Raw genomic sequence first — 14,702 nt, 5'->3', positions numbered from 1 at the left:
ACCACAGAGTTTGGGGTGAACCCTAGAGCATAACACCAATACAGTGACATCACTGCCAGGTATTTACTGGACATTGATTTTCTGAGCATTTTTCCTCCGCTGTCCTACTGAGTGATGGCTGGCAGATAGGGTTGCCAAGTGCCCGGTGGTACAGAAAATAGCTGAAAAATGCTACTAATAGCACATTATAACAAATCTGTATTCACAATAACAAGTTGCATTCAGCCAATTGAAATGCCAGATAGTGGCAATATACAAGTGCAGTTACAATTCATCCGAGGTTGAAGTCTTCAATGAGCAGAAAAGTAAACTGGGATACGATCGTTTCAATTCTTTGAATTCTTCCTCAGTCCCGTTTCTGTACAATATGTGAAAAGTGATACATCATAACATCAATAATCTACAATTCTTATCAATGTTAACAAATAAATAAAATGGTTTCTTACTTACAATCATCTATGTTGGTTATTTTTCAATATAAGCTGATATAGCTTCAATCTTTCTTCATACAATTCTTAATCCTTTTGCAGGATACAAATAGCAACCACATATTTCTTTTCACATTAATGATTCCAGTGATAGGATATCCAATTCATATAGTTGCTCAGACAAGTTTATAATATGACGTTCCCTCACAGGATACAAGCTGTAATGAATAAACTCCACAGCAAGGCAGCTTAAGTCTCAGCCAGTATGACACAACAGCAGGTTCTTAAAGAGACAGCAAGTTCTTAAAGGGACATGGTTCTTATATGAAGCATGACAAATCATTTTCTAGATTTAAGCCATTAGGCTCCAGGGAATTAAATAAATGAATAAAATATGCTTCTTTCTGTCGAAACAGCCTCTCAGTGTCCCTTCTATCAAAATGCTTACCCCGAAGCCTCCTCACAACAAAAAACCTCAGGTCGTTCTCATTATGGCAAAGTCTAGTGAAATGCTCCCCAACTGGTGCCGAATAATTTTTATTACGTATCCTAGACCTGTGTTCTAATATCCTAGCCTTGACAGGACGAATACTAGAACCCACATAAATCCTTTGACACGGGCAAATCAAGCAATACACAATACTTCGTTTCACAATTGGAAAAATCATTGAGTCTAAATATAAAGTCTGGGCCTGTTCTTTTGAACTCCTTGACTTCCAGACTGAGATTACATGCTAGGCATTTTTGACTCTTCAGATAGTCCTAGAAAGGTTATTAACAGGTTGTGCCAATGATTCTTTCAGCCAGAACACATATGCCAAGAAGACAAGACATATATGAAGAATGAAATAATATATTTACTTTATGGATCTTAAGAGTTCTAACAGGATTTGTGTTGGGTTATGCATCTGATGACACTATGCAGTATTTCTTGTAGTAAAAGTGGTCTGTCGATATTCACAACAGTTTCTGAGACAGGTATCAGTCATTTGATTTCTCCAGTTCAGCAAGTGAAATAGTTTCTGAATATCTCAAAATGTATTTTGAGGGAAGGATGTTTTGTCATAGCTCAGTTTGATGATTGATAGGATTCATACAATGAAGGTGAATTCACACTATAAACTAAACACATCAGATGTCTAAGAAAAGATAATAAATTCCTGTGATTAATTTCCTGCAGTTCCCTGAAAGTCACTCCTTTGGATAAATATGTGCCTTGAATGAGATGCTTTGTCTGCTTAAAGTTTAACTTGTTTAGCAAGAGATGAGAAGGTGTGCTTAAGCTTCAGCATTTCTATACTTGACTGTTGACATAGACTTGCCAAATGGTGATTTATTGCAAGCAACTTTTATCAGCAGGAATTTTACATGGAGATCTGAACTTGCTGAGTGTAGCTCAGGATCATACATTTGTTTCTAGCATTAACAATAATCCCTCTTTCTCTGTCTAAAGAGTGTCAGTAAGGGGGGGTGCGTGTGTGTGCGTGTGTGTATGTTAAGGGCCGTCAAGTCACTTCTGACCTATGACAACCCTATGAATTAATGACCTCCAAAAATGTCCTATTGTTAACAGCCTTGTCCAGGTCTTGCAGACTGAGGGCCGTGGCTTCGTTTATAGAGTCAATCCATCTCATGTTGGGTCTTCCTCTTTACCTGAATATCAGACCAGCATATAAGCAATTTCCTAGAAGAAGGCTGGAGAGAAAAACAAAGATAATACATAATAAGGTTATACAAACACTACTGCAAATACAGTCGCTGCTGCTTTCCATGTTTGGCCATCTGGTGAACTGGGTTGGTTTCTTCACTCCTCCACATGAAGCCAGCTGGGTGACCTCACAGGGTTGTGGGGAGGGGAAGGGAAGGTGATTGTAAGCCGGTTTGATTTTTCCTTATATGGTAGAGAAAGTCGGCATATAAAAACCAACTCTTCTTCTTCTGGCCTCTACAGTGCATCATAACACAGTAGTGTGGCCATATTAATCATAGTCTCTTCACCAAATCTCTAAGTGACTCTGTGCAGATAATTCACAGTGGGTAGCCGTGTTAGTCTGTCTGCAGTAATAGAAATAGAGCAAGAGTCCAGTAGCACCTTAAAGACTAACAAAAATATTTTCTGGCAGGATATGAGCTTTCGTGAGCCACAGCTCACTTCTTCAGATACAGCTAGAATGTGAATCCATCTGTCTTTAAGTAGAGGAGAGTGAATTCAGACAAACATTAGTATGTAAATGTTAACAGTATGTAAATGTGAATAGCAGGCGTGATGGGATTAGGTGTGGTATGCAGAAGAGTCTGTGATGTCCAGGGGAGAGATGGGTGTGGAGAAATCAGCATTGGTAATGAGCCATGAATGCAAGGTCTTTATTCAGCCCAGGTAAATGCATTGTCTTTAGTTTGAATATCAACTGTAATTCAGCAGTTTCTCTTTCCAATCTCCCGTTGAAATTCCTTTGTAAGAGAACTGCTACTCTTAAATCTGCAACAGAATGTCCTGGAAGGTTGAAATGTTCTCCCACTGGTTTTTAATATTGTGGTTTCTCATGTCAGACTTATGTCCATTTAATCTTTGTCTAAGAGACTGACCTGTTTGTCCAATGTAGATTGTGGAAGGGCATGGGATGGCATAAATCACATTAGAAGATGAGCAGCAGTATGAACCTGAGATAGTATGGCTGACATTGGTGGGTCCAGAGATGATGTTCCTAGAATCTATATGAGGGCAAAGTTGGCACCTTGGTTTGTTGCAGGCCTTGGTGCCAGAGTCCATGTTCCTGTTAAGTAGTTTATCATCATGGGTGAGAAGTTGTTTTAGGGTAGCCGGCTGTCTGTAAGCAAGAAAGGGACGCGCCCGCCCCCCAGTGCTTCAGCGAGGGAAGTGTCACATTGGTTGTAGGTCCTTAATAATATGTTGGACTGGTTTTAGTTGGGAGCTATAAGTGACAACCAGAGGTGTTCTGTTGTCATTCTCTCTGGGCTTATCTTGTAGTAAGTTGTGCCTGGGTATCATTCTGGCCTTCTCAATCATCTTTCTCACCATATCAGCAGGATATTGTAGTTGAAAAAATGTTTGCTGTAGGTCTCTCAAGTGTGTATCTCTGTCTGAAAGATTGGAGCAGATGCGACTATAGCGTAGGGCTTGGCTATAGACAATGGATTGTCTGATATGGTTGGGGTGGTGGCTGGACGCATGTAGATACGTTTGCCGATCCGTCAGTTTCCGGTACAATGCAGTGCTTGTGTGTCCCCCGTGGATCCGTACTGTGGTGTCTAGGAAGTTGATTTCTTGTTCGAAGTAATTCATAGTTAGATTGATGGTGGGGTGGAAGTCGTTGAAAGCCTGGTGAAATCTTTCAAGGGCTTCTTTGCCATGAGTCCAGACAAAGAAAATGTCATCAATGAATCTCAAGTAAAGGACTCTGTGCAGACTGGAGTGTGCTGTAATATGATTTATTATCACAGCTTCTACTCATCTATGACAGAAAACAAACATAGCACATATGGGGTAGGGGAGCCCACCTGAAAGTAATCCTACTGCATTCAGTAAAAAGGACAACAAAATGAACAAGTGCCCATGTATTGTCCATAATGAATGCAACAATATCCTCTCTGATGAATGAATGACATGTATACAAAATGTTAAAACACTGAATATCATATACACAAGATATTACTCTTGTACTCATTTCTAATCTTCCTCAGATTTGTAAATTAAGCTTTATTGTAAAGCAAGAGTTGCTATGGGAAGCAGCTGAATCCCTATACAGATCCAGAATCTGAAAAACTAAAAGGGAAAGTAACTTTCTATACTAACTACACCCAATCTACCCTTGAATAAAACAACAAATATGTCTCTCCTGAATAAATTTGTGACAACGGGAAGTGAAACCCATAATAAAATCACTAAGGTTCAGACTTGTAGGTTGGCATCTAATTAACAAAAACATTAAGAACTATTTTGTTTTATTTTAGTTGATTATTTTAGTTGATTAAAGTAAGTTATTGAATCAGATAGCCAAACCTGCAAATAATCTCAGACTCACCTACCAGGAGCCCAAAGTGAAAAAGAAGAGGAAGAAGAGTTGGCTTTTATATGATGACTTTCTCTACCACTTAAGGTAGAATCAAACCGGCTTACAATCACCTTCCATTTCCCTCCCACAACAGACACCCTGTGAAGTAGGCAGTGCTCTAAGAGAGCTGTGACTAGCCCAAGGTCACCCAGCTGGCTTCATGTGTAGGAGTGGGGAAACCAAGCTGGTTCACCAGATAAGCATCCACCACTCATGTGGAGGAGTGGGGGACCAAACCCGGTTCTCCAGATTAGAGTCCACTGGTCCAAACCACCGCTCTGAACCACTACACCATGCTGGCTGAAGGAGACATTAAGTGAGCCACATATAGCTGAGATTGAATTGCCTCCCCAACCCTGCTAAAATTAAAGTGCTGAACTCCTAAACATTTACACTACTTTTACCCAAATGTAGCTCTTTCTCCCCAGGGTTGAGTTCTGGAAATAACCAACCCACAATTTTTTAACAGAAGTCAGTTGAGCATGGTGGTGGTTGGCACGTTCCCCCAATAATGTAAACAAGAAATATTCCCCTCAATCCTCAAAGCAGTTTAGTACTTAATTTATATTATTCTGAACAGATGTGAGTTTATGTAAGCTTTTAAAAATGAAAAACACAGACAGTCCATGCCTGAAGCACAGACGGTACAGCCAGACTGATGGTTGTGCCATTTTATTCTATGCACATCAGTCATTTCAGTGGAAAAGCTGGACTTGTCCCCAGCAGAGGGACATACCCTCTGAGCATTCTTTGGGCACTTCTCCCTCCTTTCCTCAAGGGATTGTCATCATTATGCAACATGCTAGGAATGAACAAAATCAAAGATCAAATTCTGTCATCCAATACATCACAGTATGTTCTGAGGTTGAGTACTCGAAATTGAAACTTCATGGGTGGAATTTCTGAAGCTCTTTCCTCTATATTTGCCACCAGCTTCAATGGATTGTGCACTTATTAACTGTATATGCTAAGGATCAGAGATCTTCAAGTGAAGAATTATGCATCAGTAAAAGTCTATGGGAGATTTCAGTTATTTCGCTATATTCTCGAGTTGCCAAATATTATGGAAGGTACAATTTTTTCATTGATAGCGTCTCAGTTTATGGAAGCTGAGACATTTATCAGCCAACATCTCCCAAATTTGTTCCCAGATTAGAGAATCATATAGATCTGCAGTCACTAGTTACAGGTCACTCTGGAATTCAAGACCTGAAGAAGGAATTAGGCCCTTTAAAAAGAACCTACAATAAAAGTACAAAATTTAGCCACAACATCTACACTAGTATGGAAATGTATGTCTGCTGACCTTTGAGAGCCCTATAGAAAGAAAATACAGGGGACAGTGTCCTACCATCCATGTGCAGAAGGCACACAGAGATTTCCCGCATTCTTCTGTTTCCCTGAAGCTCTTTTTGACCCCCTGGAACACATGGTCACATGAGCACATGAATCTGCCTTATACTGAGTTGGACTATTGATCCATCAGGGTCAGTACTGTCTAGTCAGACTGAAATCAGCTCTTCAGGTCTTTCATATTACCAGTTACCTGATCCTTTTAACTGGAGGTGCCAGGGTTTGATCCTGGGACCGTCTGCATGCAAAGCAGATGCTCTATCATTGAAACACAGCCCCTCCCATCCTTCCAACCAGGTGGCTGTTCCTCCATGTGGTCCAATTACCCTTCGGATTGATCTTTCCAGGGGGCTGAGGGGGCTGCAACAACAGAGAGTGACATAGGAACCTGAGGCACTCTGGGTATCAAATGGTATGAAACTGCCCAATATTTTTGTGCAGCTAAACAATTGTGTGATTTCATAAAAATATTGTGTAAAGTTTTTTTTAAAATATAATTGTAGCTAATTTTAATACATGCACCGTGAATATGTTTCTAGTGTGGGGTTAAGCCAGAGATAACGTATCCAGAATTCTGCACACATCTTGTACTGCCATGTAGTTTAGTAGCATTACATACCTTGGTGGTGGAACCTGTCATCAAATTGCAGCCAATTTATGGCCACCTCATAGGGTTTTCAAGGCAAGAGACGTTTAGAGGTGGTTAGACATTGCCTGCCTCTGTGTACAGACCCTGGACTTCCTTGATGTTTTCCCATCCAAATACTAAACTGCTTAGCTTCTGAAATCTGACAAGATTGGCCGAGCCTGGGCTATCCAGGTCAGGGTATTACATGTTTTACTTATTGTAAACTTGTTGGAAAGAAGGGACCAGCAGATGGGAATCAAATCATTTTGTTCCCCACAAGATTATTGCATTGTGAAGTAGGGGTGATGGATATTAGAATGGGAAAATATTATTTCCTTGATCTTAACACATCCAGGGTTCCTAATTTTGGCACCTGGCAGTGATTCTAGCAAGCCACACTTGCTGCAACGTGTGGGAGGCAAAGGAAGGAATAGTAGTCTATAAAACTTAAATGTGTGTGTTAAGTGCCGTCAAGTCACTTCCGACTCATGGCAACCTCTGTTGTCTTTAGTTTGGAAGAAACTTAAATACTTCTCCATTATTCTGGAATGTATTTTTTTATTTAGGGAATGCATATGACATCTTTTCAGAGACCTGTTTGAGAATTTAGAAATATCGTATATACTCGAGTATAAGCCGAGTTTTTTAGCCATGATTTTTGGCTTAAAAAACTCACCTCGGCTTATACTCGGGTCAATATGGTAATTCGCCTGCCGGGCCCTCATCCAGTGCGCTCCCGCAGGCCAGCTGATGGGCGGGCTGTCCCGCCTTCTCCCCCCCCACCCCACCCGATCGCGCCTTCTGTGCGGCGGTGGCGGCGGCTTCTTCCCCCCCCCCCGATCGCGCCTTTTGCCCGATCCCGATTGCGCCTTCTGCGCGGCGGCGGCAGTTTCTTCACACCCCACCCCACCCCGCCTTCTGCTGGGCAGCGGCGGTTTCTTACCCACCCCACCCCCCCGGGCCGGTCCTCCCGCTTGCCAGCTGACCCTTCGGGGCCTCCTGCACGCAGGGAGGGGGCCGCCGCCGCCACCGCCTGCCTGCACGCCTGGAGCCCGGTCAGGTAAGCCTGCAGGGGGGGTGCATTTCCCCCTCAGCTTATACGTGGGTGCCTAATTTTTCCCCATTTGGGAGGTGAAATTAGGCACCTCAGCTTATACTCGGGTCAGCTTATACCCGAGTATATATGGTAGTCAATTAGAAATAGTCAATTAATGTGGTAATCAATTCAGCAAACTGGTTTTAAAGCATTTACTGGACTATAATAAGGCCTGATTAACAGGCATTTGTTCAGCTGTTGTTCATCACTTTTTCATTAGAATTAAGCAAAACAGAGCTACTCTTGCTGAATTCATGGTTCTAGGGTGGCAACGATCCAGTATGTATATATATCCCACATTCCCCTGGTCTTATCTGTAGAGGAAAACTGTTTCGGTCTCACTGACATTATTCTTTACCTCCCCCCATCTATATGAGTACACTGTGGGAACAGAAGATGAGGAAGCTGCTCCCATGCTGTCTAAAAAGAATTAGTTGTTGATATGCAGTGGCTAATTCACACATGTAACAATGTCAACATGACATTTATTTATTTATTATGTCTCTATTTAAAATGTTCCTATTCCCACTCTCAGTTTTAGAAACTTGAGAGGACACTTACAACAACAATAAAACCACCCTACTAAGATCTAAGAAGAAAAAAGCAACACTATAGAACGAACAATGAAAGAAACAATGTATCCAAGCAAACACACACACCCCACTTCAGAATAAAAATGACAATATCTGAAACACATGGCTTTGACATATACGCCTTAAAATATTTTAGTAGCAAATCACTTTAGACATATTAGACATGCATGTATGAACAGGTCCTTGGGGCTGTTGCCCTAGGATGCAAGGAATCTGCTTGATAAATGACCCAAGCCCTAACATCTCAGAGGTTGTCCTGTTGATCCCATTAGGACAACTATTCTGAATAACCTGAGCAGGATATTGATTTTACCCCTCCCCTAATATCTTTGATTACTGGCACAATTTTTCCTTTAAAAAAAATGTCAGAAGCCAGAAAGGTATCAAAAAGTCCAGATTTTCCCTTGCACTCCCTAGTCTCTTTTGTCTTTAGTTTGGAAGAAACTGTGCCATCTTATAAAAGTGGTGTATTATAAAATGTCATTAATGTTTGAATTACCTAAGCCTCGACAATTCCTTCATGCCAGTGACAACCCCCAGCTGTTGTTACAGCTAAAGAGCCTGATTTCCAATGTGATGCCTTTCTGCTCTCTCAGATGAACACTTTAAAACAGAAGATAGACTGCAGTGCCATTCTAGGCGGGGGGAGGGTGTCCGTGTGTGTTTTGTTTTCCAGTTCCAGAGAAGCACTGGGACTTGATGTACAGCACGAAAGCAGTCTGGTACATAAACTCTTAATGGAAAGGAAAAATCTTGTGCGCTGTCAGAAAATAACATCTCTATCAAAAGACAGGACAGGTTGTTTAGTTAATTGGCCTTAAGCAGTGACCTAGTGCACTCTTTGCTACCACCCATTGAGATCTACATGTTCACAAAGTATGTGTGGGTGAGAAATAGAGAGAGGGAGAGCACATTCCTGTATTCCTGAGCATGCACAAACCTAGCATTCTGGTTGGTGATGTGTGCTGGCACTTTTGACAAATTATGTGCATCTCGAGACTCTTGGGCCAGTTACACACATTGTCCTGCAGGACAATGATTCAGCTCAAACCCAACCCCCTTCTTTTTTTTTCTTCTTTTTTTAAATTTTATTTTATGTTTTAGGGGGTACAAAAGGGAAAAAAGGAAGGGGAAAAGATAAATCATGAATATATAAAAACGTCGTTGATACCCAACCCCCTTCTGACTATATATTACTCTTCCTACACACTTGACACTGGGAGACACTGTCCTTCAGTGTTACTCCTCTGAAGATGCCTTCCACAGCTGCTGGCTAAACGTCAGGAAAGAAAATACCAAGACCACGGTCACACAGCCCGGATAACCTACAAGAACCAATGAACTCTGACCGTGAAAGCCTTCGACAATATTAAGAACTCATGACGTTTATAACATCTAATCAGGCTCCTATACTTTTGTAATGGATAAGAGGGGAGTGGACATGTTCATGGAAGAGAGGGCTTTCATGGCTGCTAGTAAAAATGGATACTAGTCGTGATGCATACCTATTCTCTCCAGGATCAGAGGAACATGCCTATTATATTAGGTGCTTTGGAACACAGGCAGGATAATGCTGCTGCAGTCATCTTGTTTGTGGGCTTTCTAGAGGCACCTGGTTGGCCACTGTGTGAACAGACTGCTGGACTTGATGGGCCTTGGTCTGATCCAGCATGGCCTTTCATATGTTCTTATGATACTTTTGTGTTCCAAACACAAGGAGGATACAGTATTTTGCTCCAAGCCAATGTATTGTATATATCAGGTGTTTCAGGAACATGAGAGCAGCACAATAAGGAATTCAATGCAGAAAACTGACCTGGTATATTTCATAACGCACTCTATTATCTGATTCCAGACAATCTGAAAATGAAGGGAACTCATTCCTTTTTCAATTAGATTAAAGTCCTGTAGGTACCTTAGAGACCAACAACATTTTCAGTGCATACACTTTTGAGATACAAAGCTCCTTTCACCAGACATGAGTAGGAATGAAGATCACTGTATCCTATATCCTAGTCAGAAGGTGGGAGGGATGTTGTAAAGAATGCTTGTAAAGGATGCAAAGGTACCATGTGCATTGCAATCAGATTGATTAGAGCAGAGGGGAAAGGCTTGGGGCAGAAAATTAGCATCTGTAGTGAGATAAGAATCCTGTGTCCCTACTCTTGATAATGAGTATGTTCCATGAGTACAATGGCAGACAGGGCAAATTTTAATTCTGTGGGGAAATGGGCTTCAGCCAACTGTAAACTCCCTTGCCTCTCCATTCACATTTGGGCTGCAGTAATGAACCACTTTGACTCAGGATGTTATCCATCTCCATGATTTAGTCTACTGCCTCTTTTACCCATCCTTTTCATTCACCTGTATTTCAAATTAGGATCATGTTCCACTATCCAACAAGTCAGGAAGGAAAGGTTAATCTGAAATCAATTTTGTCCCAGTTATCTGCAGCACTGAGAATATGGTCAATTAGTTGGTCATCGTATTCTCTAATAACATCTGTATGTTTAGGTTCAGTTGGAGTTATTTGGTCTTGTTTTTACAGGATTTGACACTAGCATATTGCCAATCTGTAAGGATTCGTTGGGCTGGATGTTCAATAAGCTGGATATGAACTATGACCTTCTCCTTGATCATTCTGAGATCAATGCCATTTATCTGGATAAGTATGAACCGTGCATTAAACCCCTCTTCAACTCTTGTGACTCCTTCAAAGATGGGAAGCTTTCAAACAATGAGTGGTGCTACTGCTTTCAGAAACCTGGAGGTAAGTCCGTGAATTTTGTCCTAAAAGACTGACTTTCAGATACCACAACGTGATACGAAAACATTTGCACAGAAAACCAGTTTCTGAGTGATTATGAAAAACAAATGCCATGTGATTAGGAGTGGTATGAGCCATGCCTCCTTGATAATGAGTGATATGGTTTTAATAAACCTGGAGGATTAGATTTAATGGACAACTCAAAGTATCACAATGAGGTATGCCAGAACATATACATGCCAAAATAACTCTTGTGTAAAGCCACTGGTGATCAGTTGAGAGAATTGCAATGCACACATATCCTCCAGTGCAAAAATCCAGACAGTTCCACTGGCCTCTAAAAATTATGTCCTGGGTTACTGAACAGGTCTGAAAGCTCCTGTTCCTGTTTGAAAAATAAGAGCTGGCCATGACCAGGTCTTCATAGTCCCTACTTTTGTTCCATCTGCAACTTTAATGATCCCCTGCAGTCCCAATGCTCTTTTGTATGAGGTGGCAATAGGTCAGGAGCAGAAGCAGAAGTCTGGTCACTGCTTTTTGCTCTTCCTCTTAGTCCCTCCTATTCTAGCAGGATTTCATCAGCAGAAGCTGCTAAAAAGGGCCCAGAAGCAGAATAACTGTATCTGAGGTCATCTGGGCCACCTGAAATTCAGGAATAGCTCTTCTCTGAGTAGGTGACTGTTGGGTTGGGCATTGTCTTGAAAGAGTTTGTGCAAGGCATAGCTGTAGGTTATTGAGTGCCATCCTCCCTGCCATTGCTGTCTCCCACATAGGTGCCAGGAGGAGTTTGAGTAAAAGAAATGGGGGATGGGTGTCATAGAAAAACCAACCAGACAATTGCCAATATCTGCAAAGACAAGTTCTTCAAAATTCACTTTCCTCTCTGATTGTTTCTTTCTTCTCTTCTCCTGCTTCCCTAAGTTATTCATCTCACATTTTGTTAATTCTCCTTTTTTCCCCAGTCAGCCTTCTTCTAAGCTTGGCCAGCGTGGTTTTCAGTTGTCTCTGTTGTGATCCTCTCTTTCCCCACTCTGCCAGTCTTTATTTCCTCCACAACTTTTCTACATCCTTTCACATCCAAACTCCTCTTTCTCACGTCTCTCATTGTCTCTTTTGATTTAGCCTCTTCAATCTTGCTTTCAGTATTTCCCCTTCATTTCCAGTAGGCTTCTTTGGATGCAGAACTTAATTTTTAAGCTCCCTTATTGGCAGGACTATTCTCTGGGAACATATGTAATAGTTATTGTGCTATAAAGGGTGGCTGGAAGCATCTAAAGAGTGCTTTTCTACTACCACAGGCCATATCTACAGGATCCCTCTGGTATTCTCACATCTCCATTTTACCTTTCCTCAAAGCCAACTCCTAGAAAACGTCACTGTTTGTTTGTTTGTTTTTAATTTGGCAGATGTTTTTGATTCTCTGCTCATGCCTCTCTTTGGAATTGCCCTCCAACCCATGGGCCTATTGTGTCCATGTAATAGTTAAAACAAACAAGCAAACCATGATTAAACATAAAGGAAGCAATCCAATAAAGTATGCTTAAGTCACATTAAATATCTAGGCACTGTATTAAGGGATGAGAATGTCTTCCCACAGCTTGGTATACTTACCACCCTTGAGGACCTACCCTTCCCAATGTAGCCTTTCTTATGTTGGATCTTCCTTGCAAATTCTAGCATTTGGTCCCACTGGGAGGAATGGAGAGTCTTCAGTTTCTACATAGGGTATGGGCTCTTGCAAATCCTGCAGTGAGTCATAGCTACATACACTGGAACATGCAGAGACCCATGTGTCATTTCTGGATCATGCTCAGGGTCTGGAACCCAGTGACTGTATTTGCAGTTCCCTTCAAATGGGACTTTCCTTATTCTGTTTACTGAACCATAGAGTGCTCAGCGTGGGCCCTATATCATTACATGATTTGCAGTGAGAATCTCAGAATGGGTTCCACTGCTATTAGCTTATTGCTTATGCTATTGCATATAATGGGGAAATTGGTCTATTAGCAAGCAGTAAATTAGCATTCTGGCTTTAGATCAGGCTGATGAAGGGAAGGAAAAACTGTTTAACAACCAAAATGGCCCCCAAACACTATTTTTAAGCATAGTGTGTTGTGAATTTTTTAATTAGTAAAGCTAATGGCATACATTTGTTCTGCAGTACAGTACAAGCATATGTGGTTCGCTCATTCCCAGGTGTGCAATAGACTACACTGCCTGTCAGTTGTGAAGCTAATCATTAGAGAATCTGTCCCTTACCATCTGGAAACTCACTCTTGTATGTTATGTTTTAGGTCTCCCTTGCCAAAATGAGATGAACAGAATTCAAAAGCTGGGCAAGGGGAAGGGCCTTATGGGTAAGTTCACTTATTTGCCACTAATTTAAGCCACTAATTAAAGCTTCTGTCATTACTGTGATGTTATGTGCCACAATCATTTCCCATTTGGAGAGTAAGGGAAATATCACCTTCTGTTGTGTGCATGCTACTTCATGAAGTCATAGAAATAATGGACTATGCTTAAGGTGTTCCATGATACAGTGTAGTAGGTAACATTATACATAAAAAGACTGTACTTCAACAAATTGTGAATCACATCATAGAATTCAGCTTTTTTTAAAAAAATCCAAATCTGAACTATTAGAACTAAATTGATTCAATATTTTCTTCTAAAAAAATCTAAATTGCACTTTGAAATGTACTATAGTGATAGAAATATTAATGCAGTATTGACAAGTAGAGCACACAGTGTTTTCTGGAAACTGAAGAATCCATGGGTCAAACTCTAGTTTTTTATTGATAATAACTTATTATGTAATGGGGACTGAAATCAATCAGGTAATACTCTAGTATATGTCTATTCCACGTGTAATAATTCATAATTATTGTCAAATAATAATCAAGTAATTAATCAATTTTATATACTTGTCAACATGGCCCCATCTGTGGATACTGAAATCCAGAGACTGGGACAATGGACTGGCAAGACAGATCTTTCTACAAGCCAGAGAAAAACTCCAGATTTGCAGAAAAATCTGAAATTAAAAAAATGGGGATTAACCCCCTCCCCAATTAATAGAAGCAGCACCTGTAGCTTTAAGAAATGAATGTCCTCAGTGGCCATTCTTAGGCAACCACCACAGTATTGCCAGCCTTCAAGCCTTGGTTTCTGTCAGTAATAGGCAAGGGGCAGGGCCCTTTCCAGGACTGTTCTGGCCTTTGAGGGAGGACTCATGAGGTTGGCCAGCAGCAACCAGTAGGTGACTTGATACAATGCAACTTTCATGCCTCACCGAAAACCAGATGCTTGCTACTGTTAAACAGCAGCCACTCTACAAAAGCCAGTGTTGTGCGAATTTCAGATTAGGATCTGAGAGAGTCAGGGTTAAATCCCCATCCTGCCATGAAAGAGTGCTAGGTGACCTTGGGCCAGTCACACACTCTCAGCCTAACCTATCTCACAGGGTAAATGAATAATAAATATAGTAGTAGCTGGTGGGGCATATAAAAAGATGTTTTGTTGGTGGGTGGAAAGGAGGCTTCCATGACTCACCAAGGCCCAGCTGCTTACTACTGTTAAACAGCAGCCACCCTCAAAAAGCCAGTGTGGTGCAGTGATTAGAGTTTCAAATTAGGATCTGGGGCACTCAGGTTCTAATCCCCACTTTGATATGGAAACTGACTTGGTGACTGTGGGCCAGACCTCAGAAGGTTGTTGTGAGGATATAATGGAGGAGAGAAGAATTATGTTACCTGCTTTGGGAC

General features: G+C 41.2%; 1 protein-coding gene across 1 annotated transcript in view; it reads left to right on the top strand.

Annotated features, from left to right (window-relative positions):
- Positions 1–14,702, top strand: part of SPOCK1 (SPARC (osteonectin), cwcv and kazal like domains proteoglycan 1) — a 556,326-nt gene that overhangs the window by 533,082 nt on the left and 8,542 nt on the right. The window contains exons 8-9 of the mRNA XM_056847707.1: positions 10,720–10,941; positions 13,233–13,295. Coding sequence (XP_056703685.1) covers positions 10,720–10,941; positions 13,233–13,295 — 285 coding nt within the window. The remainder of the gene's footprint in view (positions 1–10,719; positions 10,942–13,232; positions 13,296–14,702) is intronic.

This window comes from Euleptes europaea, chromosome 1 (genome assembly GCF_029931775.1).
Source record: "Euleptes europaea isolate rEulEur1 chromosome 1, rEulEur1.hap1, whole genome shotgun sequence".
Lineage (NCBI taxonomy): Eukaryota > Metazoa > Chordata > Lepidosauria > Squamata > Sphaerodactylidae > Euleptes > Euleptes europaea.
Note: the sequence above shows the minus strand (reverse complement) of the source record. Positions and strands in the feature narration are given on the sequence as shown.